Source organism: Ascidia mentula, assembly GCF_947561715.1.
Source record: "Ascidia mentula chromosome 3 unlocalized genomic scaffold, kaAscMent1.1 SUPER_3_unloc_1, whole genome shotgun sequence".
In the NCBI taxonomy this organism is placed as follows: Eukaryota; Metazoa; Chordata; class Ascidiacea; order Phlebobranchia; family Ascidiidae; genus Ascidia; species Ascidia mentula.
This window is the reverse complement of record NW_028113720.1, coordinates 59,308-80,260: the sequence shown is the minus strand read 5'-3', so window position 1 is coordinate 80,260 and position 20,953 is coordinate 59,308. Positions and strand designations below refer to the sequence as shown.

General features: G+C 52.6%; 19 protein-coding genes across 19 annotated transcripts; 15 read left to right on the top strand and 4 right to left on the bottom strand.

The window, feature by feature from the left end:
• The first annotated feature begins 1,248 nt into the window (after positions 1 to 1,248).
• LOC145916788 (histone H1-like) lies at positions 1,249 to 1,857 on the top strand. The gene has a single exon (XM_083002864.1). The coding sequence runs from the start codon at positions 1,249 to 1,251 to the stop codon at positions 1,855 to 1,857; it is 609 nt and encodes a 202-aa protein (XP_082858990.1).
• Positions 1,858 to 2,177: 320 nt separating this feature from the next.
• On the top strand, positions 2,178 to 2,489 carry LOC145916772 (histone H4). Its single transcript, XM_083002850.1, has one exon. It carries the CDS (start codon positions 2,178 to 2,180, stop codon positions 2,487 to 2,489), a length of 312 nt encoding a protein of 103 aa, XP_082858976.1.
• Positions 2,490 to 2,797: 308 nt separating this feature from the next.
• On the top strand, positions 2,798 to 3,208 carry LOC145916757 (histone H3). Its single transcript, XM_083002835.1, has one exon. It carries the CDS (start codon positions 2,798 to 2,800, stop codon positions 3,206 to 3,208), a length of 411 nt encoding a protein of 136 aa, XP_082858961.1.
• A 390-nt stretch (positions 3,209 to 3,598) lies between these two features.
• On the bottom strand, positions 3,599 to 3,976 carry LOC145916822 (histone H2AX). Its single transcript, XM_083002897.1, has one exon. It carries the CDS (start codon positions 3,974 to 3,976, stop codon positions 3,599 to 3,601), a length of 378 nt encoding a protein of 125 aa, XP_082859023.1.
• Positions 3,977 to 4,335: 359 nt separating this feature from the next.
• Positions 4,336 to 4,704, top strand: LOC145916800 (histone H2B.2-like). Its single transcript, XM_083002877.1, has one exon. It carries the CDS (start codon positions 4,345 to 4,347, stop codon positions 4,702 to 4,704), a length of 360 nt encoding a protein of 119 aa, XP_082859003.1. The 5' UTR covers positions 4,336 to 4,344.
• Positions 4,705 to 5,956: 1,252 nt separating this feature from the next.
• On the top strand, positions 5,957 to 6,565 carry LOC145916790 (histone H1-like). The gene has a single exon (XM_083002867.1). It carries the CDS (start codon positions 5,957 to 5,959, stop codon positions 6,563 to 6,565), a length of 609 nt encoding a protein of 202 aa, XP_082858993.1.
• A 320-nt stretch (positions 6,566 to 6,885) lies between these two features.
• Positions 6,886 to 7,197, top strand: LOC145916765 (histone H4). Its single transcript, XM_083002842.1, has one exon. It carries the CDS (start codon positions 6,886 to 6,888, stop codon positions 7,195 to 7,197), a length of 312 nt encoding a protein of 103 aa, XP_082858968.1.
• Positions 7,198 to 7,505: 308 nt separating this feature from the next.
• LOC145916750 (histone H3) lies at positions 7,506 to 7,916 on the top strand. Its single transcript, XM_083002828.1, has one exon. It carries the CDS (start codon positions 7,506 to 7,508, stop codon positions 7,914 to 7,916), a length of 411 nt encoding a protein of 136 aa, XP_082858954.1.
• A 390-nt stretch (positions 7,917 to 8,306) lies between these two features.
• LOC145916814 (histone H2AX) lies at positions 8,307 to 8,684 on the bottom strand. The gene has a single exon (XM_083002890.1). The coding sequence runs from the start codon at positions 8,682 to 8,684 to the stop codon at positions 8,307 to 8,309; it is 378 nt and encodes a 125-aa protein (XP_082859016.1).
• Positions 8,685 to 9,043: 359 nt separating this feature from the next.
• LOC145916801 (histone H2B.2-like) lies at positions 9,044 to 9,412 on the top strand. The gene has a single exon (XM_083002878.1). The coding sequence runs from the start codon at positions 9,053 to 9,055 to the stop codon at positions 9,410 to 9,412; it is 360 nt and encodes a 119-aa protein (XP_082859004.1). The 5' UTR covers positions 9,044 to 9,052.
• A 1,252-nt stretch (positions 9,413 to 10,664) lies between these two features.
• On the top strand, positions 10,665 to 11,273 carry LOC145916789 (histone H1-like). The gene has a single exon (XM_083002866.1). It carries the CDS (start codon positions 10,665 to 10,667, stop codon positions 11,271 to 11,273), a length of 609 nt encoding a protein of 202 aa, XP_082858992.1.
• Positions 11,274 to 11,593: 320 nt separating this feature from the next.
• Positions 11,594 to 11,905, top strand: LOC145916766 (histone H4). The gene has a single exon (XM_083002843.1). It carries the CDS (start codon positions 11,594 to 11,596, stop codon positions 11,903 to 11,905), a length of 312 nt encoding a protein of 103 aa, XP_082858969.1.
• A 308-nt stretch (positions 11,906 to 12,213) lies between these two features.
• LOC145916751 (histone H3) lies at positions 12,214 to 12,624 on the top strand. The gene has a single exon (XM_083002829.1). The coding sequence runs from the start codon at positions 12,214 to 12,216 to the stop codon at positions 12,622 to 12,624; it is 411 nt and encodes a 136-aa protein (XP_082858955.1).
• A 390-nt stretch (positions 12,625 to 13,014) lies between these two features.
• Positions 13,015 to 13,392, bottom strand: LOC145916815 (histone H2AX). Its single transcript, XM_083002891.1, has one exon. It carries the CDS (start codon positions 13,390 to 13,392, stop codon positions 13,015 to 13,017), a length of 378 nt encoding a protein of 125 aa, XP_082859017.1.
• Positions 13,393 to 16,998: 3,606 nt separating this feature from the next.
• LOC145916791 (histone H1-like) lies at positions 16,999 to 17,607 on the top strand. Its single transcript, XM_083002868.1, has one exon. It carries the CDS (start codon positions 16,999 to 17,001, stop codon positions 17,605 to 17,607), a length of 609 nt encoding a protein of 202 aa, XP_082858994.1.
• Positions 17,608 to 17,927: 320 nt separating this feature from the next.
• Positions 17,928 to 18,239, top strand: LOC145916767 (histone H4). The gene has a single exon (XM_083002845.1). The coding sequence runs from the start codon at positions 17,928 to 17,930 to the stop codon at positions 18,237 to 18,239; it is 312 nt and encodes a 103-aa protein (XP_082858971.1).
• Positions 18,240 to 18,547: 308 nt separating this feature from the next.
• On the top strand, positions 18,548 to 18,958 carry LOC145916758 (histone H3). The gene has a single exon (XM_083002836.1). The coding sequence runs from the start codon at positions 18,548 to 18,550 to the stop codon at positions 18,956 to 18,958; it is 411 nt and encodes a 136-aa protein (XP_082858962.1).
• Positions 18,959 to 19,348: 390 nt separating this feature from the next.
• LOC145916816 (histone H2AX) lies at positions 19,349 to 19,726 on the bottom strand. Its single transcript, XM_083002892.1, has one exon. It carries the CDS (start codon positions 19,724 to 19,726, stop codon positions 19,349 to 19,351), a length of 378 nt encoding a protein of 125 aa, XP_082859018.1.
• A 359-nt stretch (positions 19,727 to 20,085) lies between these two features.
• LOC145916802 (histone H2B.2-like) lies at positions 20,086 to 20,454 on the top strand. Its single transcript, XM_083002879.1, has one exon. It carries the CDS (start codon positions 20,095 to 20,097, stop codon positions 20,452 to 20,454), a length of 360 nt encoding a protein of 119 aa, XP_082859005.1. The 5' UTR covers positions 20,086 to 20,094.
• The last annotated feature ends 499 nt before the right edge of the window (positions 20,455 to 20,953 follow it).

Below are 20,953 nucleotides of genomic sequence, written 5' to 3'. Positions count from 1 at the left end.
GCGATCGATCGATCGCCCGACTCAACAACAGAACGGCTCTTTTCAGAGCCACCCGCTTGTTGCGAGGGAGAATCATTTGGAACCTTTCAATTCAATAATAATATTGCGCAGACCGGCGCCGCCGCCACTTTATCTGCGGGAAACGCAATCGTCGCGCCCCGCTACCACGCGTAGCCATTTACAACTTAACTTATTTTATTCAATTTTTTTGAAAAGTTTGTTCTGTCAAGTAAATTCGAGCGACAAGTTTGTTGTTTCACTCAATCCCTCGATTTTGAGTGTAATTTGGTTGAGAGGCGAAAACGAACCCAAACCAATTATCTGCGCAGCTGGAGGCCTTGATTGGTAAACTGCTGCCTTGTAACTTTACATGTAACTTTACTGCTTGTTACTGCTTTCCAACAATTTCGGTACGTTGCGATAAAAGTTTCATTTACTACTTGTTTTGCAATTGTTTATATTTATCGCCTTAACGGAAAATCGACGCTTTGTCATAAAATCGAAGTCCACAAATTTTGAAGCCACGGGTGGTCGAGTTGTAAGCTTACAGCACACCTGCATTTTGAGTGAGGGTCATAAAAAATTTTCGTCTTGCATTCTGCAAACAAGTTCTCTCTTACAACTTTTTCCACATTTCCACAGACTTTCTAAGCTATTAATTTTGGGTCGCGACATGTCCTCGCCACCAGTCCGGCTTTGATTTTCTGCAGTTTTTTCCTGTACTAAGCGGTCACGCGACGCAGGCCATTTCTCGATTTGCTCATACTCCCCAAGCCTAAGTTCGTTGCAAAGCGGCGATGCAGGCCACCCGCCGCGCCACGGAACAGTTGTACTTCGTTCCTAAAGCGCGACGGCCGCCACGCCAGTGCAAGCCACGGCGACTGGGCCTTTCGCAGCCCTTGGCGCCCCACCTCTCCGCCACCCGTGGCGTTAGCGGTGGTCGCGATGACCTGAGTTCGCGTGGGTAATTGGGTGAGGCATCGCACTAGGCCCCTGTACAGCAATCGTTGCGAATGCGCGCGTGTACCAAACGTACGACGACCGTACTTCTTGATTGCTAGCACAATACCAGCAAGTCTACCGACCGATACAACGACGGTGGCAAACATCGTTTCGCGTTGGTCCGTAAACGCTCTAAAAAAGGACGGCGTTGTCTCGCGGCTGCCAAAAGCTATTTCTTCACTTTGGAAGCACCTACGCACGCACTCACGTCGAGTTACTTACTTACCCAAGAGATCATCAAGAATCATGACGGACTCGAAGAAGCAAAGCAGCAGGAAGCCCGCCGCGCCCGCGGCACACCCCACCTACGCGGTGATGATTAAGGCTGCCATCGCGCAGCTGAAGGAACGCAACGGCTCGTCTCGCCAAGCCATCGTCAAATACGTCAAGGCCAACTACAAGGTGAGCAACACGCCCGAAAGTCACATCAAGTTGGCTTTGAAGCGAATGGTGACGCAAGACGTGCTTACCCGCACCAAGGGCGTGGGCGCTTCTGGCTCCTTCAAGCTTGCCAGCAAGGCCTCGGCCGAAGCGCCAAAGAAGAAGACCAAGGCAAAGAAGCCAAAGCAAGCGGTTGCCAAGAAGCCGGCCGCAGCAGCGACGAAGAAGGAGACCGGCACCAAGAAGTCGGCTGGCAAAAAGGCCGCGGCCAAGAAGCCTGCTTCCAGCAGCAAGAAGACTGCCGCCAAAAAGACCGCGTCGCCGAAAAAGTCAGCCGCAAAGAAACCTGCGAGCAAAAAGGCAGCGGCTGGAAAGAAATCGCCTGCCAAAAAGAGCGCAGTGAAGGCCAAAAAGCCGGCCGCCAAAAAACCGGCAAAGAAGCCCAGTGCCAAGAAGCCGGCAGCGAAAAAGTGAGCACCGAAGTCGGCGGGGGGTCCGCATCATAACAAACGGCTCTTTTCAGGGCCACTCAACTTTGTGCAAAAGAGAGAAGCGAGCCACCAGCTCAAAACGAAGGCCGGGGTGCCCGGCCAGACGGAGGGAGGGAGGGCGGGCCGGCAGGCCGACCGACTGACTGACTACCTTTAAGTATGCTCTTTGGCGCCCCAAACGGACGAATTTTTCTGTTTTGTTTCGCGGAGGTACGAAAACTGGCTACTTAGTCGCGGTGGGCCGGGCGATTTCCAATTCGTGTCACTTGTTTCAATCGAGCAAATAGCGCGTTACTCATCATCATGTCAGGACGAGGCAAAGGAGGAAAAGGACTGGGAAAGGGAGGCGCAAAGCGTCATCGCAAAGTACTTCGAGACAACATCCAAGGCATTACCAAGCCGGCGATCAGGCGTCTCGCACGTCGTGGCGGTGTGAAGCGTATCTCGGGACTTATCTACGAGGAGACTCGCGGCGTGCTCAAGGTCTTCCTTGAGAACGTCATTCGGGACGCCGTCACTTACACCGAGCACGCCAAAAGGAAGACCGTCACCGCGCTCGACGTGGTGTACGCGTTGAAACGCCAGGGACGCACACTCTACGGATTCGGCGGTTGAGCTCGTCTCGGTTTCGCGACCACAACATCAGCAATCGGCCCTTTTCAGGGCCACCCACACTTTAATCGTGAGAGAATAGTTTGGTTACTTGGCGTGTGAGTTGTTTTTTGTTCCCGGTTTTGAGAGGTGGCCCTTCGCGTTTTGTTCTTGCCGGCGGCGGCGGCAAACAAAGCCAGGCGCCGATTGGTTGAAGGGTGAATTTAGCGCGGGCCAATAGGAAAGCGGCGCGAAAGTATATAAAGCCGTCCGAACGGCCGGTGGGCATCATTCGTTTACTGAAGAAGTACCGACGAGACCGTTCAAAAAAGATGGCAAGAACCAAGCAAACCGCTCGCAAATCTACCGGTGGCAAGGCACCGCGCAAGCAGCTGGCCACCAAGGCCGCTCGCAAAAGTGCACCAGCAACCGGGGGTGTGAAGAAGCCCCATCGTTACCGACCGGGAACCGTGGCTTTGCGTGAGATCAGGCGTTACCAGAAGTCGACCGAGCTTCTCATCCGCAAGCTGCCCTTCCAGAGGCTGGTGCGCGAGATCGCGCAGGACTTCAAGACCGATCTCCGCTTCCAGAGCAGCGCCGTGATGGCCCTGCAGGAGGCCAGCGAAGCCTACCTGGTCGGGCTCTTCGAGGACACCAACTTGTGTGCGATCCACGCGAAACGGGTGACGATCATGCCCAAGGACATCCAGCTGGCACGGCGAATTCGCGGTGAACGTGCCTAAGCACAGCAGGGGGGCGGGCGGGCGCCAACTAAACGAAACGGCTCTTTTCAGAGCCACCTAATTATTGGCTAAAGAGAAATTTGGATAAATCTGAATGAATGTGGGTGTCTAGTTCTAGTAGTTAGTTCGTTTTTGCGTAGACCTGCGTCACGATATTCAGAGTGCGTGACGAAACAGCGGGTGGTGATTGGTGGAGGGAAATTTTGGGTTAAAAAATGTCATGGTGGTGGCCGCCGCCGCCGCAGCCGCAGCGTTGTGTTGCAAGGGATATATTTATTTGGGTATATTTGATGAGTAGCGAAACGGCAGCAAGGCACAAGTTTTCTCTTATTCATAAAAATTGGGTGGCTCTGAAAAGAGCCGTTAATGGTTGCGCGAGCTCCCTTGCCCTTACGCCTTCTTCGAGGTCTTTTTGGGCAAAAGTACGGCTTGGATGTTTGGCAGCACGCCGCCCTGTGCAATGGTAACCGAGCCGAGCAACTTGTTGAGTTCCTCGTCGTTGCGGATGGCCAACTGCAGGTGACGCGGGATGATACGAGTCTTCTTGTTGTCACGGGCCGCGTTGCCGGCCAACTCTAGCACCTCAGCGCTGAGGTACTCGAGGACGGCGGCCAAGTACACTGGCGCACCGGCACCAACACGCTCTGAGTAGTGACCTTGTCGCAAAAGTCGGTGAACACGGCCTACGGGAAATTGCAGTCCAGCACGGGACGACCTGCTCTTTGGCTTTGCCTTGGACTTGCCTCCTCCTTTGCCTCTGCCTGACATGCTTGCTGTTTATTTGCTTCGGTAGTAAACGTAACTGAAGTAAAAAACGAATTCGATCGAATGCTCGCGCACGCTTCGGTCGTGGTTTTATAGCTACTCGATTTTGTCGAAGCCGATCGGTCGACAACCAATCGAAATCGAGGAAGTTAGTGAAACATTTTTGATTGGCTATGTAGTCTGGTTTGTTCAAATTTCAACAATGGCTTATTTGCATGCCCGGCGGCCAATCGCAACAACGATCCTCCATTCGGCTTATTCCATTGGCTGCACGCTTCGAATGCTCATTTGCATGTGGCAAATATAAATACGGTCCGACACGGGGAGCTTCACACATTCGTGTTGTTTGAAAAAAAAATTTAACCGCGAAAATGGCAGCCAGCAAAGGCACAAAGAAGGCAGTGAAGAAGCAGACGCCCGCCGACAAGCACAAGAAGCGCAGGCGTAAGCGAAAGGAAAGCTTCAGCATCTACGTGTACAAGGTGCTCAAGCAGGTACATCCCGACACCGGAATCTCGAGCCGCGCCATGAACATCATGAACTCGTTTGTGAGCGACGTGTTTGAGCGCATCGCTGGTGAGGCGTCGCGCTTGGCCCTGTACAACAAGCGTTCAACGGTGAGCAGTCGCGAGATCCAAACCGCGGTCCGCCTGCTCTTGCCCGGCGAGTTGGCCAAGCACGCAGTGTCCGAAGGTACCAAGGCCGTCACCAAGTACACCAGCTCCAAGTGAGCAAGCGATCGATCGATCGCCCGACTCAACAACAGAACGGCTCTTTTCAGAGCCACCCGCTTGTTGCGAGGGAGAATCATTTGGAACCTTTCAATTCAATAATAATATTGCGCAGACCGGCGCCGCCGCCACTTTATCTGCGGGAAACGCAATCGTCGCGCCCCGCTACCACGCGTAGCCATTTACAACTTAACTTATTTTATTCAATTTTTTTGAAAAGTTTGTTCTGTCAAGTAAATTCGAGCGACAAGTTTGTTGTTTCACTCAATCCCTCGATTTTGAGTGTAATTTGGTTGAGAGGCGAAAACGAACCCAAACCAATTATCTGCGCAGCTGGAGGCCTTGATTGGTAAACTGCTGCCTTGTAACTTTACATGTAACTTTACTGCTTGTTACTGCTTTCCAACAATTTCGGTACGTTGCGATAAAAGTTTCATTTACTACTTGTTTTGCAATTGTTTATATTTATCGCCTTAACGGAAAATCGACGCTTTGTCATAAAATCGAAGTCCACAAATTTTGAAGCCACGGGTGGTCGAGTTGTAAGCTTACAGCACACCTGCATTTTGAGTGAGGGTCATAAAAAATTTTCGTCTTGCATTCTGCAAACAAGTTCTCTCTTACAACTTTTTCCACATTTCCACAGACTTTCTAAGCTATTAATTTTGGGTCGCGACATGTCCTCGCCACCAGTCCGGCTTTGATTTTCTGCAGTTTTTTCCTGTACTAAGCGGTCACGCGACGCAGGCCATTTCTCGATTTGCTCATACTCCCCAAGCCTAAGTTCGTTGCAAAGCGGCGATGCAGGCCACCCGCCGCGCCACGGAACAGTTGTACTTCGTTCCTAAAGCGCGACGGCCGCCACGCCAGTGCAAGCCACGGCGACTGGGCCTTTCGCAGCCCTTGGCGCCCCACCTCTCCGCCACCCGTGGCGTTAGCGGTGGTCGCGATGACCTGAGTTCGCGTGGGTAATTGGGTGAGGCATCGCACTAGGCCCCTGTACAGCAATCGTTGCGAATGCGCGCGTGTACCAAACGTACGACGACCGTACTTCTTGATTGCTAGCACAATACCAGCAAGTCTACCGACCGATACAACGACGGTGGCAAACATCGTTTCGCGTTGGTCCGTAAACGCTCTAAAAAAGGACGGCGTTGTCTCGCGGCTGCCAAAAGCTATTTCTTCACTTTGGAAGCACCTACGCACGCACTCACGTCGAGTTACTTACTTACCCAAGAGATCATCAAGAATCATGACGGACTCGAAGAAGCAAAGCAGCAGGAAGCCCGCCGCGCCCGCGGCACACCCCACCTACGCGGTGATGATTAAGGCTGCCATCGCGCAGCTGAAGGAACGCAACGGCTCGTCTCGCCAAGCCATCGTCAAATACGTCAAGGCCAACTACAAGGTGAGCAACACGCCCGAAAGTCACATCAAGTTGGCTTTGAAGCGAATGGTGACGCAAGACGTGCTTACCCGCACCAAGGGCGTGGGCGCTTCTGGCTCCTTCAAGCTTGCCAGCAAGGCCTCGGCCGAAGCGCCAAAGAAGAAGACCAAGGCAAAGAAGCCAAAGCAAGCGGTTGCCAAGAAGCCGGCCGCAGCAGCGACGAAGAAGGAGACCGGCACCAAGAAGTCGGCTGGCAAAAAGGCCGCGGCCAAGAAGCCTGCTTCCAGCAGCAAGAAGACTGCCGCCAAAAAGACCGCGTCGCCGAAAAAGTCAGCCGCAAAGAAACCTGCGAGCAAAAAGGCAGCGGCTGGAAAGAAATCGCCTGCCAAAAAGAGCGCAGTGAAGGCCAAAAAGCCGGCCGCCAAAAAACCGGCAAAGAAGCCCAGTGCCAAGAAGCCGGCAGCGAAAAAGTGAGCACCGAAGTCGGCGGGGGGTCCGCATCATAACAAACGGCTCTTTTCAGGGCCACTCAACTTTGTGCAAAAGAGAGAAGCGAGCCACCAGCTCAAAACGAAGGCCGGGGTGCCCGGCCAGACGGAGGGAGGGAGGGCGGGCCGGCAGGCCGACCGACTGACTGACTACCTTTAAGTATGCTCTTTGGCGCCCCAAACGGACGAATTTTTCTGTTTTGTTTCGCGGAGGTACGAAAACTGGCTACTTAGTCGCGGTGGGCCGGGCGATTTCCAATTCGTGTCACTTGTTTCAATCGAGCAAATAGCGCGTTACTCATCATCATGTCAGGACGAGGCAAAGGAGGAAAAGGACTGGGAAAGGGAGGCGCAAAGCGTCATCGCAAAGTACTTCGAGACAACATCCAAGGCATTACCAAGCCGGCGATCAGGCGTCTCGCACGTCGTGGCGGTGTGAAGCGTATCTCGGGACTTATCTACGAGGAGACTCGCGGCGTGCTCAAGGTCTTCCTTGAGAACGTCATTCGGGACGCCGTCACTTACACCGAGCACGCCAAAAGGAAGACCGTCACCGCGCTCGACGTGGTGTACGCGTTGAAACGCCAGGGACGCACACTCTACGGATTCGGCGGTTGAGCTCGTCTCGGTTTCGCGACCACAACATCAGCAATCGGCCCTTTTCAGGGCCACCCACACTTTAATCGTGAGAGAATAGTTTGGTTACTTGGCGTGTGAGTTGTTTTTTGTTCCCGGTTTTGAGAGGTGGCCCTTCGCGTTTTGTTCTTGCCGGCGGCGGCGGCAAACAAAGCCAGGCGCCGATTGGTTGAAGGGTGAATTTAGCGCGGGCCAATAGGAAAGCGGCGCGAAAGTATATAAAGCCGTCCGAACGGCCGGTGGGCATCATTCGTTTACTGAAGAAGTACCGACGAGACCGTTCAAAAAAGATGGCAAGAACCAAGCAAACCGCTCGCAAATCTACCGGTGGCAAGGCACCGCGCAAGCAGCTGGCCACCAAGGCCGCTCGCAAAAGTGCACCAGCAACCGGGGGTGTGAAGAAGCCCCATCGTTACCGACCGGGAACCGTGGCTTTGCGTGAGATCAGGCGTTACCAGAAGTCGACCGAGCTTCTCATCCGCAAGCTGCCCTTCCAGAGGCTGGTGCGCGAGATCGCGCAGGACTTCAAGACCGATCTCCGCTTCCAGAGCAGCGCCGTGATGGCCCTGCAGGAGGCCAGCGAAGCCTACCTGGTCGGGCTCTTCGAGGACACCAACTTGTGTGCGATCCACGCGAAACGGGTGACGATCATGCCCAAGGACATCCAGCTGGCACGGCGAATTCGCGGTGAACGTGCCTAAGCACAGCAGGGGGGCGGGCGGGCGCCAACTAAACGAAACGGCTCTTTTCAGAGCCACCTAATTATTGGCTAAAGAGAAATTTGGATAAATCTGAATGAATGTGGGTGTCTAGTTCTAGTAGTTAGTTCGTTTTTGCGTAGACCTGCGTCACGATATTCAGAGTGCGTGACGAAACAGCGGGTGGTGATTGGTGGAGGGAAATTTTGGGTTAAAAAATGTCATGGTGGTGGCCGCCGCCGCCGCAGCCGCAGCGTTGTGTTGCAAGGGATATATTTATTTGGGTATATTTGATGAGTAGCGAAACGGCAGCAAGGCACAAGTTTTCTCTTATTCATAAAAATTGGGTGGCTCTGAAAAGAGCCGTTAATGGTTGCGCGAGCTCCCTTGCCCTTACGCCTTCTTCGAGGTCTTTTTGGGCAAAAGTACGGCTTGGATGTTTGGCAGCACGCCGCCCTGTGCAATGGTAACCGAGCCGAGCAACTTGTTGAGTTCCTCGTCGTTGCGGATGGCCAACTGCAGGTGACGCGGGATGATACGAGTCTTCTTGTTGTCACGGGCCGCGTTGCCGGCCAACTCTAGCACCTCAGCGCTGAGGTACTCGAGGACGGCGGCCAAGTACACTGGCGCACCGGCACCAACACGCTCTGAGTAGTGACCTTGTCGCAAAAGTCGGTGAACACGGCCTACGGGAAATTGCAGTCCAGCACGGGACGACCTGCTCTTTGGCTTTGCCTTGGACTTGCCTCCTCCTTTGCCTCTGCCTGACATGCTTGCTGTTTATTTGCTTCGGTAGTAAACGTAACTGAAGTAAAAAACGAATTCGATCGAATGCTCGCGCACGCTTCGGTCGTGGTTTTATAGCTACTCGATTTTGTCGAAGCCGATCGGTCGACAACCAATCGAAATCGAGGAAGTTAGTGAAACATTTTTGATTGGCTATGTAGTCTGGTTTGTTCAAATTTCAACAATGGCTTATTTGCATGCCCGGCGGCCAATCGCAACAACGATCCTCCATTCGGCTTATTCCATTGGCTGCACGCTTCGAATGCTCATTTGCATGTGGCAAATATAAATACGGTCCGACACGGGGAGCTTCACACATTCGTGTTGTTTGAAAAAAAAATTTAACCGCGAAAATGGCAGCCAGCAAAGGCACAAAGAAGGCAGTGAAGAAGCAGACGCCCGCCGACAAGCACAAGAAGCGCAGGCGTAAGCGAAAGGAAAGCTTCAGCATCTACGTGTACAAGGTGCTCAAGCAGGTACATCCCGACACCGGAATCTCGAGCCGCGCCATGAACATCATGAACTCGTTTGTGAGCGACGTGTTTGAGCGCATCGCTGGTGAGGCGTCGCGCTTGGCCCTGTACAACAAGCGTTCAACGGTGAGCAGTCGCGAGATCCAAACCGCGGTCCGCCTGCTCTTGCCCGGCGAGTTGGCCAAGCACGCAGTGTCCGAAGGTACCAAGGCCGTCACCAAGTACACCAGCTCCAAGTGAGCAAGCGATCGATCGATCGCCCGACTCAACAACAGAACGGCTCTTTTCAGAGCCACCCGCTTGTTGCGAGGGAGAATCATTTGGAACCTTTCAATTCAATAATAATATTGCGCAGACCGGCGCCGCCGCCACTTTATCTGCGGGAAACGCAATCGTCGCGCCCCGCTACCACGCGTAGCCATTTACAACTTAACTTATTTTATTCAATTTTTTTGAAAAGTTTGTTCTGTCAAGTAAATTCGAGCGACAAGTTTGTTGTTTCACTCAATCCCTCGATTTTGAGTGTAATTTGGTTGAGAGGCGAAAACGAACCCAAACCAATTATCTGCGCAGCTGGAGGCCTTGATTGGTAAACTGCTGCCTTGTAACTTTACATGTAACTTTACTGCTTGTTACTGCTTTCCAACAATTTCGGTACGTTGCGATAAAAGTTTCATTTACTACTTGTTTTGCAATTGTTTATATTTATCGCCTTAACGGAAAATCGACGCTTTGTCATAAAATCGAAGTCCACAAATTTTGAAGCCACGGGTGGTCGAGTTGTAAGCTTACAGCACACCTGCATTTTGAGTGAGGGTCATAAAAAATTTTCGTCTTGCATTCTGCAAACAAGTTCTCTCTTACAACTTTTTCCACATTTCCACAGACTTTCTAAGCTATTAATTTTGGGTCGCGACATGTCCTCGCCACCAGTCCGGCTTTGATTTTCTGCAGTTTTTTCCTGTACTAAGCGGTCACGCGACGCAGGCCATTTCTCGATTTGCTCATACTCCCCAAGCCTAAGTTCGTTGCAAAGCGGCGATGCAGGCCACCCGCCGCGCCACGGAACAGTTGTACTTCGTTCCTAAAGCGCGACGGCCGCCACGCCAGTGCAAGCCACGGCGACTGGGCCTTTCGCAGCCCTTGGCGCCCCACCTCTCCGCCACCCGTGGCGTTAGCGGTGGTCGCGATGACCTGAGTTCGCGTGGGTAATTGGGTGAGGCATCGCACTAGGCCCCTGTACAGCAATCGTTGCGAATGCGCGCGTGTACCAAACGTACGACGACCGTACTTCTTGATTGCTAGCACAATACCAGCAAGTCTACCGACCGATACAACGACGGTGGCAAACATCGTTTCGCGTTGGTCCGTAAACGCTCTAAAAAAGGACGGCGTTGTCTCGCGGCTGCCAAAAGCTATTTCTTCACTTTGGAAGCACCTACGCACGCACTCACGTCGAGTTACTTACTTACCCAAGAGATCATCAAGAATCATGACGGACTCGAAGAAGCAAAGCAGCAGGAAGCCCGCCGCGCCCGCGGCACACCCCACCTACGCGGTGATGATTAAGGCTGCCATCGCGCAGCTGAAGGAACGCAACGGCTCGTCTCGCCAAGCCATCGTCAAATACGTCAAGGCCAACTACAAGGTGAGCAACACGCCCGAAAGTCACATCAAGTTGGCTTTGAAGCGAATGGTGACGCAAGACGTGCTTACCCGCACCAAGGGCGTGGGCGCTTCTGGCTCCTTCAAGCTTGCCAGCAAGGCCTCGGCCGAAGCGCCAAAGAAGAAGACCAAGGCAAAGAAGCCAAAGCAAGCGGTTGCCAAGAAGCCGGCCGCAGCAGCGACGAAGAAGGAGACCGGCACCAAGAAGTCGGCTGGCAAAAAGGCCGCGGCCAAGAAGCCTGCTTCCAGCAGCAAGAAGACTGCCGCCAAAAAGACCGCGTCGCCGAAAAAGTCAGCCGCAAAGAAACCTGCGAGCAAAAAGGCAGCGGCTGGAAAGAAATCGCCTGCCAAAAAGAGCGCAGTGAAGGCCAAAAAGCCGGCCGCCAAAAAACCGGCAAAGAAGCCCAGTGCCAAGAAGCCGGCAGCGAAAAAGTGAGCACCGAAGTCGGCGGGGGGTCCGCATCATAACAAACGGCTCTTTTCAGGGCCACTCAACTTTGTGCAAAAGAGAGAAGCGAGCCACCAGCTCAAAACGAAGGCCGGGGTGCCCGGCCAGACGGAGGGAGGGAGGGCGGGCCGGCAGGCCGACCGACTGACTGACTACCTTTAAGTATGCTCTTTGGCGCCCCAAACGGACGAATTTTTCTGTTTTGTTTCGCGGAGGTACGAAAACTGGCTACTTAGTCGCGGTGGGCCGGGCGATTTCCAATTCGTGTCACTTGTTTCAATCGAGCAAATAGCGCGTTACTCATCATCATGTCAGGACGAGGCAAAGGAGGAAAAGGACTGGGAAAGGGAGGCGCAAAGCGTCATCGCAAAGTACTTCGAGACAACATCCAAGGCATTACCAAGCCGGCGATCAGGCGTCTCGCACGTCGTGGCGGTGTGAAGCGTATCTCGGGACTTATCTACGAGGAGACTCGCGGCGTGCTCAAGGTCTTCCTTGAGAACGTCATTCGGGACGCCGTCACTTACACCGAGCACGCCAAAAGGAAGACCGTCACCGCGCTCGACGTGGTGTACGCGTTGAAACGCCAGGGACGCACACTCTACGGATTCGGCGGTTGAGCTCGTCTCGGTTTCGCGACCACAACATCAGCAATCGGCCCTTTTCAGGGCCACCCACACTTTAATCGTGAGAGAATAGTTTGGTTACTTGGCGTGTGAGTTGTTTTTTGTTCCCGGTTTTGAGAGGTGGCCCTTCGCGTTTTGTTCTTGCCGGCGGCGGCGGCAAACAAAGCCAGGCGCCGATTGGTTGAAGGGTGAATTTAGCGCGGGCCAATAGGAAAGCGGCGCGAAAGTATATAAAGCCGTCCGAACGGCCGGTGGGCATCATTCGTTTACTGAAGAAGTACCGACGAGACCGTTCAAAAAAGATGGCAAGAACCAAGCAAACCGCTCGCAAATCTACCGGTGGCAAGGCACCGCGCAAGCAGCTGGCCACCAAGGCCGCTCGCAAAAGTGCACCAGCAACCGGGGGTGTGAAGAAGCCCCATCGTTACCGACCGGGAACCGTGGCTTTGCGTGAGATCAGGCGTTACCAGAAGTCGACCGAGCTTCTCATCCGCAAGCTGCCCTTCCAGAGGCTGGTGCGCGAGATCGCGCAGGACTTCAAGACCGATCTCCGCTTCCAGAGCAGCGCCGTGATGGCCCTGCAGGAGGCCAGCGAAGCCTACCTGGTCGGGCTCTTCGAGGACACCAACTTGTGTGCGATCCACGCGAAACGGGTGACGATCATGCCCAAGGACATCCAGCTGGCACGGCGAATTCGCGGTGAACGTGCCTAAGCACAGCAGGGGGGCGGGCGGGCGCCAACTAAACGAAACGGCTCTTTTCAGAGCCACCTAATTATTGGCTAAAGAGAAATTTGGATAAATCTGAATGAATGTGGGTGTCTAGTTCTAGTAGTTAGTTCGTTTTTGCGTAGACCTGCGTCACGATATTCAGAGTGCGTGACGAAACAGCGGGTGGTGATTGGTGGAGGGAAATTTTGGGTTAAAAAATGTCATGGTGGTGGCCGCCGCCGCCGCAGCCGCAGCGTTGTGTTGCAAGGGATATATTTATTTGGGTATATTTGATGAGTAGCGAAACGGCAGCAAGGCACAAGTTTTCTCTTATTCATAAAAATTGGGTGGCTCTGAAAAGAGCCGTTAATGGTTGCGCGAGCTCCCTTGCCCTTACGCCTTCTTCGAGGTCTTTTTGGGCAAAAGTACGGCTTGGATGTTTGGCAGCACGCCGCCCTGTGCAATGGTAACCGAGCCGAGCAACTTGTTGAGTTCCTCGTCGTTGCGGATGGCCAACTGCAGGTGACGCGGGATGATACGAGTCTTCTTGTTGTCACGGGCCGCGTTGCCGGCCAACTCTAGCACCTCAGCGCTGAGGTACTCGAGGACGGCGGCCAAGTACACTGGCGCACCGGCACCAACACGCTCTGAGTAGTGACCTTGTCGCAAAAGTCGGTGAACACGGCCTACGGGAAATTGCAGTCCAGCACGGGACGACCTGCTCTTTGGCTTTGCCTTGGACTTGCCTCCTCCTTTGCCTCTGCCTGACATGCTTGCTGTTTATTTGCTTCGGTAGTAAACGTAACTGAAGTAAAAAACGAATTCGATCGAATGCTCGCGCACGCTTCGGTCGTGGTTTTATAGCTACTCGATTTTGTCGAAGCCGATCGGTCGACAACCAATCGAAATCGAGGAAGTTAGTGAAACATTTTTGATTGGCTATGTAGTCTGGTTTGTTCAAATTTCAACAATGGCTTATTTGCATGCCCGGCGGCCAATCGCAACAACGATCCTCCATTCGGCTTATTCCATTGGCTGCACGCTTCGAATGCTCATTTGCATGTGGCAAATATAAATACGGTCCGACACGGGGAGCTTCACACATTCGTGTTGTTTGAAAAAAAAATTTAACCGCGCGAAAATGGCAGCCAGCAAAGGCACAAAGAAGGCAGTGAAGAAGTAAAGGAGAGAAGAAGGCAGTGTCAGATAGCACGTCGAACTTTTTGGATTACGGATTATCTGAACTATATCATCCGGGACACCTGGAACGTAGGACGGCACCACAAATCCGAGGTGAGACTTGCTACAACCAGCCTTATAGTCTGGGCACACTAACTTTATGGCGAGTGCCACTGCTGGCCCCTCTTATGCGGCCGTTGCCGCCACTAATGTTGATAACCCGGAAGATGACCCCTTCCGCATAGAGCGAGAAGGAGAAGTTGAGGCAAGATTCAACCCCGGGCTGAACCGGGAGGGAATCTATGACTTGCTAAAATCGTTAAACTTTGCTATAAGCAACTTACATGGGATTACGCTTCTTCCTAATGGAAAAGCCGTGTTTTACACAACCAACGAGGCGCAAGCCAAAAAATTAGCAAAGAAGATCACTGACTCCTCGTCGGCGGTCTACGCGAACGCGTGGACCAATGACGAGGAGAGGGTCGTACTAAGTTATGTACCTCCTAAAATAAAGCAGCAACCAATCCAGACATTGCTGAGTCGCTACGCGCCAGTGTCAAGGGGTTGGAGGCTGTACGACCAATACCACATAAGCAACGGAAAACGAGCCTTTATCATGAAGAGATCAGTATTACAAAAGAACCCTATCCCTAGGGACCTCAAACTGGGGGAACACCTAGTGTCAGCTTTTCATACATCACAGCCTCCCCATTGTGACTACTGCAAGACAGACGGGCATAACAAACCCGAATGTCACGTACTAGCTGAGAAAAAGAAGAAGAAAGAAACTAGTAAAGAACCAATGGACGAAGACCCAAACACAACTGGTGACGAGGAGGAGGAAACATCCTCATCCTCATCGGAAGAAGAGAACTCCCACACAACAGCCACAACCACTACCACACCCGAAGACGCATCATATATAACGCCGGACAGAAACGCACCAAACATCCATATGTATCCGCCAACATCCCCAGCTTACGTCCCTACACCACTCCGAAACCGACCAAAGCTCCAGCCACCAGTTCAACATATCGACCCAACCCTTCTTCCACCCGCAATTAGATACTCTACCAACGACGAAATTCCATCGACCTCGACTCCAGTTAAATCAACAACATCAAGACGAAAGAATAAAAGAAAGAAAACCCCATCACCCCCAAAACAATATACAAAATGCTGTCGAGTTATCTTCCCAACTGATGAACAACTATATACGTGCAAGTGCAAAACAATCCACAGGAGGTGCCCCTGCAACAAATGGACACCACAAGCATCCTACAATGGAAACCGTTGTCCAAATCCACAGTGCGAAAGGCTCCACATCCATTGCAACTGTGGCCGTTTCTATGCGACCGCCAGAGTTGCATGCCCTTGTGGAATCAAATTCCCGGAGGACTACAACACAACATTGTGATTTATCACAATCGTTTATTCGCGCTTTATCGCAACTCCGTTAGTGCCCAAACCTTTATTTTTACGCCGTCTCCCACCTCAGTTAAACTTTAACCGCTCAGTTTATTACGCCTGTTGCTTTAATTCGTGGTCGTTATTTACGTTGCCCGAATAAAAAAAAAAAAAAAAAAAAAAAAAAAAAAAAAAAAAAAAAGAAGGCAGTGAAGAAGCAGACGCCCGCCGACAAGCACAAGAAGCGCAGGCGTAAGCGAAAGGAAAGCTTCAGCATCTACGTGTACAAGGTGCTCAAGCAGGTACATCCCGACACCGGAATCTCGAGCCGCGCCATGAACATCATGAACTCGTTTGTGAGCGACGTGTTTGAGCGCATCGCTGGTGAGGCGTCGCGCTTGGCCCTGTACAACAAGCGTTCAACGGTGAGCAGTCGCGAGATCCAAACCGCGGTCCGCCTGCTCTTGCCCGGCGAGTTGGCCAAGCACGCAGTGTCCGAAGGTACCAAGGCCGTCACCAAGTACACCAGCTCCAAGTGAGCAAGCGATCGATCGATCGCCCGACTCAACAACAGAACGGCTCTTTTCAGAGCCACCCGCTTGTTGCGAGGGAGAATCATTTGGAACCTTTCAATTCAATAATAATATTGCGCAGACCGGCGCCGCCGCCACTTTATCTGCGGGAAACGCAATCGTCGCGCCCCGCTACCACGCGTAGCCATTTACAACTTAACTTATTTTATTCAATTTTTTTGAAAAGTTTGTTCTGTCAAGTAAATTCGAGCGACAAGTTTGTTGTTTCACTCAATCCCTCGATTTTGAGTGTAATTTGGTTGAGAGGCGAAAACGAACCCAAACCAATTATCTGCGCAGCTGGAGGCCTTGATTGGTAAACTGCTGCCTTGTAACTTTACATGTAACTTTACTGCTTGTTACTGCTTTCCAACAATTTCGGTACGTTGCGATAAAAGTTTCATTTACTACTTGTTTTGCAATTGTTTATATTTATCGCCTTAACGGAAAATCGACGCTTTGTCATAAAATCGAAGTCCACAAATTTTGAAGCCACGGGTGGTCGAGTTGTAAGCTTACAGCACACCTGCATTTTGAGTGAGGGTCATAAAAAATTTTCGTCTTGCATTCTGCAAACAAGTTCTCTCTTACAACTTTTTCCACATTTCCACAGACTTTCTAAGCTATTAATTTTGGGTCGCGACATGTCCTCGCCACCAGTCCGGCTTTGATTTTCTGCAGTTTTTTCCTGTACTAAGCGGTCACGCGACGCAGGCCATTTCTCGATTTGCTCATACTCCCCAAGCCTAAGTTCGTTGCAAAGCGGCGATGCAGGCCACCCGCCGCGCCACGGAACAGTTGTACTTCGTTCCTAAAGCGCGACGGCCGCCACGCCAGTGCAAGCCACGGCGACTGGGCCTTTCGCAGCCCTTGGCGCCCCACCTCTCCGCCACCCGTGGCGTTAGCGGTGGTCGCGATGACCTGAGTTCGCGTGGGTAATTGGGTGAGGCATCGCACTAGGCCCCTGTACAGCAATCGTTGCGAATGCGCGCGTGTACCAAACGTACGACGACCGTACTTCTTGATTGCTAGCACAATACCAGCAAGTCTACCGACCGATACAACGACGGTGGCAAACATCGTTTCGCGTTGGTCCGTAAACGCTCTAAAAAAGGACGGCGTTGTCTCGCGGCTGCCAAAAGCTATTTCTTCACTTTGGAAGCACCTACGCACGCACTCACGTCGAGTTACTTACTTACCCAAGAGATCATCAAGAATCATGACGGACTCGAAGAAGCAAAGCAGCAGGAAGCCCGCCGCGCCCGCGGCACACCCCACCTACGCGGTGATGATTAAGGCTGCCATCGCGCAGCTGAAGGAACGCAACGGCTCGTCTCGCCAAGCCATCGTCAAATACGTCAAGGCCAACTACAAGGTGAGCAACACGCCCGAAAGTCACATCAAGTTGGCTTTGAAGCGAATGGTGACGCAAGACGTGCTTACCCGCACCAAGGGCGTGGGCGCTTCTGGCTCCTTCAAGCTTGCCAGCAAGGCCTCGGCCGAAGCGCCAAAGAAGAAGACCAAGGCAAAGAAGCCAAAGCAAGCGGTTGCCAAGAAGCCGGCCGCAGCAGCGACGAAGAAGGAGACCGGCACCAAGAAGTCGGCTGGCAAAAAGGCCGCGGCCAAGAAGCCTGCTTCCAGCAGCAAGAAGACTGCCGCCAAAAAGACCGCGTCGCCGAAAAAGTCAGCCGCAAAGAAACCTGCGAGCAAAAAGGCAGCGGCTGGAAAGAAATCGCCTGCCAAAAAGAGCGCAGTGAAGGCCAAAAAGCCGGCCGCCAAAAAGCCGGCAAAGAAGCCCAGTGCCAAGAAGCCGGCAGCGAAAAAGTGAGCACCGAAGTCGGCGGGGGGTCCGCATCATAACAAACGGCTCTTTTCAGGGCCACTCAACTTTGTGCAAAAGAGAGAAGCGAGCCACCAGCTCAAAACGAAGGCCGGGGTGCCCGGCCAGACGGAGGGAGGGAGGGCGGGCCGGCAGGCCGACCGACTGACTGACTACCTTTAAGTATGCTCTTTGGCGCCCCAAACGGACGAATTTTTCTGTTTTGTTTCGCGGAGGTACGAAAACTGGCTACTTAGTCGCGGTGGGCCGGGCGATTTCCAATTCGTGTCACTTGTTTCAATCGAGCAAATAGCGCGTTACTCATCATCATGTCAGGACGAGGCAAAGGAGGAAAAGGACTGGGAAAGGGAGGCGCAAAGCGTCATCGCAAAGTACTTCGAGACAACATCCAAGGCATTACCAAGCCGGCGATCAGGCGTCTCGCACGTCGTGGCGGTGTGAAGCGTATCTCGGGACTTATCTACGAGGAGACTCGCGGCGTGCTCAAGGTCTTCCTTGAGAACGTCATTCGGGACGCCGTCACTTACACCGAGCACGCCAAAAGGAAGACCGTCACCGCGCTCGACGTGGTGTACGCGTTGAAACGCCAGGGACGCACACTCTACGGATTCGGCGGTTGAGCTCGTCTCGGTTTCGCGACCACAACATCAGCAATCGGCCCTTTTCAGGGCCACCCACACTTTAATCGTGAGAGAATAGTTTGGTTACTTGGCGTGTGAGTTGTTTTTTGTTCCCGGTTTTGAGAGGTGGCCCTTCGCGTTTTGTTCTTGCCGGCGGCGGCGGCAAACAAAGCCAGGCGCCGATTGGTTGAAGGGTGAATTTAGCGCGGGCCAATAGGAAAGCGGCGCGAAAGTATATAAAGCCGTCCGAACGGCCGGTGGGCATCATTCGTTTACTGAAGAAGTACCGACGAGACCGTTCAAAAAAGATGGCAAGAACCAAGCAAACCGCTCGCAAATCTACCGGTGGCAAGGCACCGCGCAAGCAGCTGGCCACCAAGGCCGCTCGCAAAAGTGCACCAGCAACCGGGGGTGTGAAGAAGCCCCATCGTTACCGACCGGGAACCGTGGCTTTGCGTGAGATCAGGCGTTACCAGAAGTCGACCGAGCTTCTCATCCGCAAGCTGCCCTTCCAGAGGCTGGTGCGCGAGATCGCGCAGGACTTCAAGACCGATCTCCGCTTCCAGAGCAGCGCCGTGATGGCCCTGCAGGAGGCCAGCGAAGCCTACCTGGTCGGGCTCTTCGAGGACACCAACTTGTGTGCGATCCACGCGAAACGGGTGACGATCATGCCCAAGGACATCCAGCTGGCACGGCGAATTCGCGGTGAACGTGCCTAAGCACAGCAGGGGGGCGGGCGGGCGCCAACTAAACGAAACGGCTCTTTTCAGAGCCACCTAATTATTGGCTAAAGAGAAATTTGGATAAATCTGAATGAATGTGGGTGTCTAGTTCTAGTAGTTAGTTCGTTTTTGCGTAGACCTGCGTCACGATATTCAGAGTGCGTGACGAAACAGCGGGTGGTGATTGGTGGAGGGAAATTTTGGGTTAAAAAATGTCATGGTGGTGGCCGCCGCCGCCGCAGCCGCAGCGTTGTGTTGCAAGGGATATATTTATTTGGGTATATTTGATGAGTAGCGAAACGGCAGCAAGGCACAAGTTTTCTCTTATTCATAAAAATTGGGTGGCTCTGAAAAGAGCCGTTAATGGTTGCGCGAGCTCCCTTGCCCTTACGCCTTCTTCGAGGTCTTTTTGGGCAAAAGTACGGCTTGGATGTTTGGCAGCACGCCGCCCTGTGCAATGGTAACCGAGCCGAGCAACTTGTTGAGTTCCTCGTCGTTGCGGATGGCCAACTGCAGGTGACGCGGGATGATACGAGTCTTCTTGTTGTCACGGGCCGCGTTGCCGGCCAACTCTAGCACCTCAGCGCTGAGGTACTCGAGGACGGCGGCCAAGTACACTGGCGCACCGGCACCAACACGCTCTGAGTAGTGACCTTGTCGCAAAAGTCGGTGAACACGGCCTACGGGAAATTGCAGTCCAGCACGGGACGACCTGCTCTTTGGCTTTGCCTTGGACTTGCCTCCTCCTTTGCCTCTGCCTGACATGCTTGCTGTTTATTTGCTTCGGTAGTAAACGTAACTGAAGTAAAAAACGAATTCGATCGAATGCTCGCGCACGCTTCGGTCGTGGTTTTATAGCTACTCGATTTTGTCGAAGCCGATCGGTCGACAACCAATCGAAATCGAGGAAGTTAGTGAAACATTTTTGATTGGCTATGTAGTCTGGTTTGTTCAAATTTCAACAATGGCTTATTTGCATGCCCGGCGGCCAATCGCAACAACGATCCTCCATTCGGCTTATTCCATTGGCTGCACGCTTCGAATGCTCATTTGCATGTGGCAAATATAAATACGGTCCGACACGGGGAGCTTCACACATTCGTGTTGTTTGAAAAAAAAATTTAACCGCGAAAATGGCAGCCAGCAAAGGCACAAAGAAGGCAGTGAAGAAGCAGACGCCCGCCGACAAGCACAAGAAGCGCAGGCGTAAGCGAAAGGAAAGCTTCAGCATCTACGTGTACAAGGTGCTCAAGCAGGTACATCCCGACACCGGAATCTCGAGCCGCGCCATGAACATCATGAACTCGTTTGTGAGCGACGTGTTTGAGCGCATCGCTGGTGAGGCGTCGCGCTTGGCCCTGTACAACAAGCGTTCAACGGTGAGCAGTCGCGAGATCCAAACCGCGGTCCGCCTGCTCTTGCCCGGCGAGTTGGCCAAGCACGCAGTGTCCGAAGGTACCAAGGCCGTCACCAAGTACACCAGCTCCAAGTGAGCAAGCGATCGATCGATCGCCCGACTCAACAACAGAACGGCTCTTTTCAGAGCCACCCGCTTGTTGCGAGGGAGAATCATTTGGAACCTTTCAATTCAATAATAATATTGCGCAGACCGGCGCCGCCGCCACTTTATCTGCGGGAAACGCAATCGTCGCGCCCCGCTACCACGCGTAGCCATTTACAACTTAACTTATTTTATTCAATTTTTTTGAAAAGTTTGTTCTGTCAAGTAAATTCGAGCGACAAGTTTGTTGTTTCACTCAATCCCTCGATTTTGAGTGTAATTTGGTTGAGAGGCGAAAACGAACCCAAACCAATTATCTGCGCAGCTGGAGGCCTTGATTGGTAAACTGCTGCCTTGTAACTTTACATGTAACTTTACTGCTTGTTACTGCTTTCCAACAATTTCGGTACGTTGCGATAAAAGTTTCATTTACTACTTGTTTTGCAATTGTTTATATTTATCGCCTTAACGGAAAATCGACGCTTTGTCAT

What these genes read in the sequence shown, in the direction of transcription:
- LOC145916801 (XM_083002878.1), top strand. Translation starts at nt 9,053, where the DNA reads ATGGCAGCCAGCAAAGGCACAAAGAAGGCAGTGAAGAAGCAGACGCCC.
- LOC145916758 (XM_083002836.1), top strand. Translation starts at nt 18,548, where the DNA reads ATGGCAAGAACCAAGCAAACCGCTCGCAAATCTACCGGTGGCAAGGCA.
- LOC145916751 (XM_083002829.1), top strand. Translation starts at nt 12,214, where the DNA reads ATGGCAAGAACCAAGCAAACCGCTCGCAAATCTACCGGTGGCAAGGCA.
- LOC145916750 (XM_083002828.1), top strand. Translation starts at nt 7,506, where the DNA reads ATGGCAAGAACCAAGCAAACCGCTCGCAAATCTACCGGTGGCAAGGCA.
- LOC145916815 (XM_083002891.1), bottom strand. Translation starts at nt 13,392, where the DNA reads ATGTCAGGCAGAGGCAAAGGAGGAGGCAAGTCCAAGGCAAAGCCAAAG.
- LOC145916766 (XM_083002843.1), top strand. Translation starts at nt 11,594, where the DNA reads ATGTCAGGACGAGGCAAAGGAGGAAAAGGACTGGGAAAGGGAGGCGCA.
- LOC145916822 (XM_083002897.1), bottom strand. Translation starts at nt 3,976, where the DNA reads ATGTCAGGCAGAGGCAAAGGAGGAGGCAAGTCCAAGGCAAAGCCAAAG.
- LOC145916772 (XM_083002850.1), top strand. Translation starts at nt 2,178, where the DNA reads ATGTCAGGACGAGGCAAAGGAGGAAAAGGACTGGGAAAGGGAGGCGCA.
- LOC145916757 (XM_083002835.1), top strand. Translation starts at nt 2,798, where the DNA reads ATGGCAAGAACCAAGCAAACCGCTCGCAAATCTACCGGTGGCAAGGCA.
- LOC145916765 (XM_083002842.1), top strand. Translation starts at nt 6,886, where the DNA reads ATGTCAGGACGAGGCAAAGGAGGAAAAGGACTGGGAAAGGGAGGCGCA.
- LOC145916767 (XM_083002845.1), top strand. Translation starts at nt 17,928, where the DNA reads ATGTCAGGACGAGGCAAAGGAGGAAAAGGACTGGGAAAGGGAGGCGCA.
- LOC145916802 (XM_083002879.1), top strand. Translation starts at nt 20,095, where the DNA reads ATGGCAGCCAGCAAAGGCACAAAGAAGGCAGTGAAGAAGCAGACGCCC.
- LOC145916791 (XM_083002868.1), top strand. Translation starts at nt 16,999, where the DNA reads ATGACGGACTCGAAGAAGCAAAGCAGCAGGAAGCCCGCCGCGCCCGCG.
- LOC145916788 (XM_083002864.1), top strand. Translation starts at nt 1,249, where the DNA reads ATGACGGACTCGAAGAAGCAAAGCAGCAGGAAGCCCGCCGCGCCCGCG.
- LOC145916790 (XM_083002867.1), top strand. Translation starts at nt 5,957, where the DNA reads ATGACGGACTCGAAGAAGCAAAGCAGCAGGAAGCCCGCCGCGCCCGCG.
- LOC145916800 (XM_083002877.1), top strand. Translation starts at nt 4,345, where the DNA reads ATGGCAGCCAGCAAAGGCACAAAGAAGGCAGTGAAGAAGCAGACGCCC.
- LOC145916814 (XM_083002890.1), bottom strand. Translation starts at nt 8,684, where the DNA reads ATGTCAGGCAGAGGCAAAGGAGGAGGCAAGTCCAAGGCAAAGCCAAAG.
- LOC145916789 (XM_083002866.1), top strand. Translation starts at nt 10,665, where the DNA reads ATGACGGACTCGAAGAAGCAAAGCAGCAGGAAGCCCGCCGCGCCCGCG.
- LOC145916816 (XM_083002892.1), bottom strand. Translation starts at nt 19,726, where the DNA reads ATGTCAGGCAGAGGCAAAGGAGGAGGCAAGTCCAAGGCAAAGCCAAAG.